Genomic DNA, 5,799 nt, shown 5'->3' with positions numbered 1-5,799 from the left:
AATGTTACACAGGGAAGAAATATATATACCAAGGGCATAGTTTATCCTGAATTAAAACCTTGAAGAAACCCTTGAAAAGTTTTCAAATGAGTTCAAACTCGCAAAAAGAATGCAAGATATTCCCAAGAGCTTCTAGGTTAAGGCCATATATTTAGTCTCGGGAAGATAGACCCGAATTTGTAAACCTACTACAATGAAAACAGTTATGAAAATGATGTACAAATTTATTCATTTGAGAGTTCAAAAAATAAAACTTCCTCAAATTATTTCTTTTTTTATATCTATTTCATGTTTCATATCTTTGCATCAATATGAAGATGAGACGTCATCTTCATCAGTGTCATTTATATAAAAGGGACCTCTTTTATAAAAACTCGTGCATATTGAAGTCACGGTATATTAAAGCATTTTAAGTGCGAAAATAAGCTCAAAAATTAAAAGAGCAGAAAGCATAATATGCAGCAAAAACAATAAAGATATTTATATCATTACCCCAAAGAACATGGGCGGCAAAACCTTCTAAAAATTGTCCAAACATAAAAAATACAAGGAATTCTAACTAAAAACCAACAAACACTTTCAGCAAAAAGCCGGGAAAAGGGGAGAGCTAAGGAGCATCATCAACGGGAGAAGTAGGATCAACTTGAGAAGAAGAGGGTTGAACATCAGCTTCACAAGGAGTAAGTCCATCTCCATCACTCTTAGAACCTTCGTCTTCAGGCGTGGAAAAGCTTTAACGTTGCTGAGTCTGTTCAATTATTTCTTTAGCCTTAGCAATCCCAGCATTAAGGTCAAAACCCTCCTGACTGGCTTCAGTTAAAGTCTCAAAGAGAATGTTCAAAAAAGCCCAGCTAACATCCACTGATAACTTATCTTCGAGGGCTTCATAATCCTTCTCCCACTGCTCGTTCTCAGCTTTTAATCCTTCTTTTTCTATCTTCGAGGCTTCATAAGTTGTCTTCAAAGGAGCGAAAGAACTTTCCAGGAACTGAACTTTATTTGTAGAGGCAAGGAGGTCTTCTTGAGCTTGGGTAAGCATCTGAACTATATCACCCACGTAAACCTCTTTTAATTAAGTAGCTCTTTCAAACTCCTTATCTCTTCAGTAGCCTTGGAATGTTGTTCAGCAAATAAGGATTCCAATCTATCATTGTCCTTCTCGACTTGACTGGAAGAAGCTTTTAAAACTGCTAACTCAATGGAGACCATCCTCAGTTGTTGTTCCAAAACTCCTTTCTCCTCTGGAAGAACGTCCTTCTCAAACTGAAGTCCTTCAAATTGTTCTCTCTAGTTATCATCCTTGGTGCGCAACTCAATTAATTGCTGGTCAGTCCAAGAGATCCTTTTCATAAGCCTATCAAATTAATCTACAAAAAAGCAAAATAAGAGGAGTTACGAATGAGGAAAAGGAAGGAAAGAAATATAAGTAAAGTTATAACTTAAGAGAAGAATGAACGATGTCATTCATTAAAGTCAAAGAACTGTGACCCTCTAACTTCTTCTTTTCCGCGGGTCCTAACAACGGCTTCAGCTACACATCAGCTTGTCCAGATTTTCTTAACAAATTCCCTCCCTCGGGGACTTTAATTACAACCTTTTTCATATCCCGCCTACTGCTAGAAGGCTCAGTTTCTACATGAGGAGCAGCAATGGGAGCAACTATTTGGGCAACCATTGGTGCAACGCTAGGCAAAGACACATGGGGGATAACAGTGGATAAAACTGGAAGAGAAGCAAGTGGCAGCTCTTCGGAAATAGGCCTGAGACATTCTTCACCCTCAAAGCCATGGGCGAATAACCTTTCAATAGGACTTGGGGGGGGGGGGGGGCTTGACTAAATTACCAGCGTCTTAATCAGAAATTTCTAAAGGAACATTCTTTGGCTCATCAATGAGTCTGAAGGGTATTGAACATTGATGGGGGATCATGAGAGACAGGGGTTTCATCATTTGAAACCATGCGTCTTCTAACACGCGGTTTTCTCACTAAGGAACCTTCTTCAGCATCCTTGTCATCATCAGACCCACGAGCTTCAGTAGTTTTTCTCTTTGAGGAAGAAGCACTCAAAATTCTTTCTTGTGCAGAACTCATAGAAAGCATGATTGAGGGAACAGATGCCGGACTGATGCCATGAATGGCAAACCCTAATAGGAAAGGAGTGATAAAAAAGTTATACATGAACAAGTAAAGAAGGAAAAAAACTACGAGAATAAAAAGTACCTTGAGTTTTCACTTTCCAACCAAATTTCTGTGAAAGTCTTCGAAGAAATTCCTGCTTTAGTCCGTGGGAGCAGCAGTCAACATTTTTTCTACCCAAGCACGGAAGTCAGGAATTTCTTCGAAGACTTCCATGGTTGCTGAAAAAATAAATATATGATTATGTAAAGGAACTCAAACATCAAAGGTAGAAAAAGAGGGAAAAAAACTTGCGTGCAAGGTTCCATTTTTCTGGAAAAAGCATATTTTCTTCACCCACTAATCTACTGGTGAGGGCAGGAACAAATCGGGCCTTCCAGCGGCGATCACGATCATCCTTGGGCCTGACTAAAATCCTTTTACTTCCAGCCACGAGAGAAAAGATAGCTTCAAGAAAAAATTTTGAAGAATAAAGGTGAAGTAAGTGATGGAAGATAAAAGGAGCGGAAACCAAATCCGACAAATAACGAAGGCATGCCACTGCCCTCCACACGATTGGACCGATTTGACCAAAGAAAATATTGAAATAGCGATAGAACTAGATGATCACTGGGTAAATGGGGGGGGGGGGTTAAACCCTAAAAGTGAAAGGATAGGTGTAAACGAAGAAAAAAATAGTATGGTAAGAAGTGATTCTTTGGTTGGCACCAGGAATCAGAACTGGGAAATCTGGTTTCCAATGGCTTTCACATTGAACTAAAGAAAGAAGCCCTGGAGTGATCAAACTTGGATAATGTTCAGTAGGATTAAGGGAAGCTATAGAAGAAACTTGATTTTTATGGCTTCACGATCTGACACAAAAGAAAACTATTGAGGAACAATCTCAGAAACTATAGGTTCACGCATGGGTTCGTTCTGATCTCTACTCTTAGAAGAAGATCTAGGGGTTAAAGAAGCTTTAGACCTAGAAGGAGACGGCTTGACAGAACTACTTTGAGGAGTAGAACAGCAAGTGGTTAATGAACCAAGATTGCGGAGTCTACCACCCCCCTACTCCTAGTAGGGGCAGTAGAAGGAGCAAGTTCATCGACGATCACGACCTTACGAGGATCTGGTGTTGAAAAAGACATATTTTACAAAGAAAATATAGTGGGAAGATAGAGGAGTATGATGCAAGGTTAAGGAGATGAATATAAAGAAGAGGAAGAGGATTTCAAGAAATCAAGGGAGATGAAGTATTTATAAGGAGAGGCAGTCGTCATCAAGGTTGATCATTATGAAGTGTCATAATAGAACCGTCACTTCATGACTGATGCAACTGCAGAAAAACTCTTAAAAAGCGCTGAAAAATAGCAAAACAAATCAAATTAAGCCACGTGGCATGGGCATTAAATGGATGTGACCTACGTCGCATCGATTCTGAAAAGAGCATTATGATACTCGAGAAACAACAGCAAAAAATTCTCGTCATAAATACTTACCACTTCCCGAATATTCAGTTGAGAATATTTAGAAAGTAGGGGGACTATCTGTATTAGTGGGAAAAAGGCATGACACGTGAATTATCATCGAGGTGACAGGGCATGGTACGTGAACCATCAATATAGCGATAAATGACATTCTTAATTAGACGAGTTAAAGAATGCAAAAAAGCACGAGAAGAACACCCACGGGGTTACACTGAGAAAAACAAACCGGGCCTGACAGCTGTACAAGGAGAAACATGAGGGGAATGAATAAAGACCATTAAGAATGGAAGATGCACGTACCCGTCATAAATAAGGAAGGAAAATCGATACAGTTACGAGAAATCCTCAGCCATAAATATTTACGTTACAATTGTATATGGTAACGGGTAATCAAGGCAATTAATGCCATTAGTGAGCCCGCAACAAGTAAGGAAATCGTTATAATTGTATGTTCCTATATAAGGACTAAAACCTCATTTGAAAGATCATCTGATTGATTAAAATTTATGCAATCATTCTTTACTTTATTCTCAAAGTTTTTATCGCAATTTTGGGAGTGATTATCAATCTATTTCGTATTTTCATTCCTTGTCAATTATTTCCATTCTTTGCTTTATTCTTCAAATCACTAGAAATGTAAAGTAAATCTTGTTTATGAGTAATCTGATTTCTTCTTGATTTTGACTTTGACCGAGAAATCTATTTTTGGGTTAAACAATAGACAAACATTTCCAACAAAAATGGCTAATAACAATTCACACACAATGGCACAAAAACCATCAAATTTCAGAATCAGATCAGTTCCTGAGTACATTTCAGGTTTTTTCTTATTTTCATGACAACGTAAAAAAAGAGACACATCATTCCTCATAAACACTCTAGAAATAAACTAATAAACGACAGCCTGATACACTAAGCTCCCACGTTATACGTAGAATCTGAGGAACGACTGGATCACATTGGATCTTAACAGTGTTTGGTGCAGAAGCAACGGCGGCGGAAGCCCCGGCAATGGCCGCCGTGAAAGCCCTCTGTCTGACAAACAGCAGCACAATTGCTCTTCCTTACGCATGGACCCTTGAATCGGTGGCTTTGGGACTCACAAGTCCTTGCCTCAGCCACCATTGTTCCCATCTCTGTACAAGAAATATCAGTACGTAAGTATGACACATGTAAATGAATCTTTACACTGTCTCGTTATCTAAAAAAAAACCGTTAGATAATTATTCATTATAAGTGAAATTAGTTAGTTGAAAATGAGAAAGACAATTTATTACCACATGTTAAATTATTACTCTGATAATTAAAAATTATTTACACTATGAGTGTAGTGTATATACGTAAATCTTAAAAGAGTTTTACCACTTATGCTTTTGAGACCGCATATTTCCACAACTGATGGAAAGCATGACAAAAGAATAGGCTATTTTCTTTATTCTTGATTTTATAGAATACTTAGAAAAATTATACACTCTACCTCATGTTATATGGCACTTTTTTCTTTTTGTTCTACTTAAAGAAAAATGACACATTTCCTGAAAATTTTTTAGTTTAATTTAAATAGATTCTTATTTATTCGTTAACAACATATCATCTTAAACCACAAGTTATAAGAATATTTTTTTTATGTGTTAAAAGTTTTTAATTCTTTGTTAAATTTCGTATTTTATCAAATACCCTCATATAAAATATAGTACATATTTTTTAGTAAATCTACCTAGCTATCTAAACATCATTACGACAAACATTTCTGAGCCAATATATATAACCTAGTTCTAAAATAAAAAAACCAAACAAGTAAAAGAAAATACCAGTGGCAAAAATCAGCATCAGCATAAGGAAAACAGTTGCAAACAATTTCTTAAAGCCAGCCATCTCTTTTCTATCACAGTGTAATTAGAGAGAGAGAAGATCAAGATCACTGGAAATTAAGAGTGAAGAGACCATTAATAAACTAGGTATATATATAGTATTGTAAGGTATGAGCAGACAGCAGTCTAAAGTGAATTATTGAACCGGGGGGGGGGGGGGGTACTTTGAATGATCTAAAATAAAGGTAAAAGAAGAAAACATATACACCTATGAATATCATGACAACTTTATAGCTTTTATTAAAATGTTTGGGGACTGAATAATTGCATTATATATAGCACAATTCTTCCTTTAGCACCATAAGAAAAACTAAAAGAAACAT

General features: G+C 36.9%; 1 protein-coding gene across 1 annotated transcript; it reads right to left on the bottom strand.

Annotated features, from left to right (window-relative positions):
- Positions 1-4,364: 4,364 nt before the first annotated feature.
- LOC107814872 (defensin J1-2-like) lies at positions 4,365-5,573 on the bottom strand. Its single transcript, XM_016640369.2, has 2 exons — positions 5,417-5,573; positions 4,365-4,741 (listed from the first exon to the last, which is right to left on the bottom strand). The coding sequence occupies exons 1-2, from the start codon at positions 5,478-5,480 to the stop codon at positions 4,572-4,574; spliced, it is 234 nt and encodes a 77-aa protein (XP_016495855.1). The 5' UTR covers positions 5,481-5,573; the 3' UTR covers positions 4,365-4,571.
- Positions 5,574-5,799: the final 226 nt, after the last annotated feature.

The sequence above is a fragment of the Nicotiana tabacum genome, chromosome 12 (genome assembly GCF_000715075.1).
Source record: "Nicotiana tabacum cultivar K326 chromosome 12, ASM71507v2, whole genome shotgun sequence".
Taxonomy (NCBI): domain Eukaryota; kingdom Viridiplantae; phylum Streptophyta; class Magnoliopsida; order Solanales; family Solanaceae; genus Nicotiana; species Nicotiana tabacum.
The sequence above is the reverse complement of the archived record's forward strand: the minus strand, read 5'-3'. Positions and strand labels throughout refer to the sequence as shown.

What these genes read in the sequence shown, in the direction of transcription:
- LOC107814872 (XM_016640369.2), bottom strand. Translation starts at nt 5,480, where the DNA reads ATGGCTGGCTTTAAGAAATTGTTTGCAACTGTTTTCCTTATGCTGATG. An exon ending in GATGCTGATTTTTGCCACTG is followed by an intron (nt 4,742 to 5,416) that starts GTATTTTCTTTT and finishes TTTCTTGTACAG; the next exon opens with AGATGGGAACAATGGTGGCT.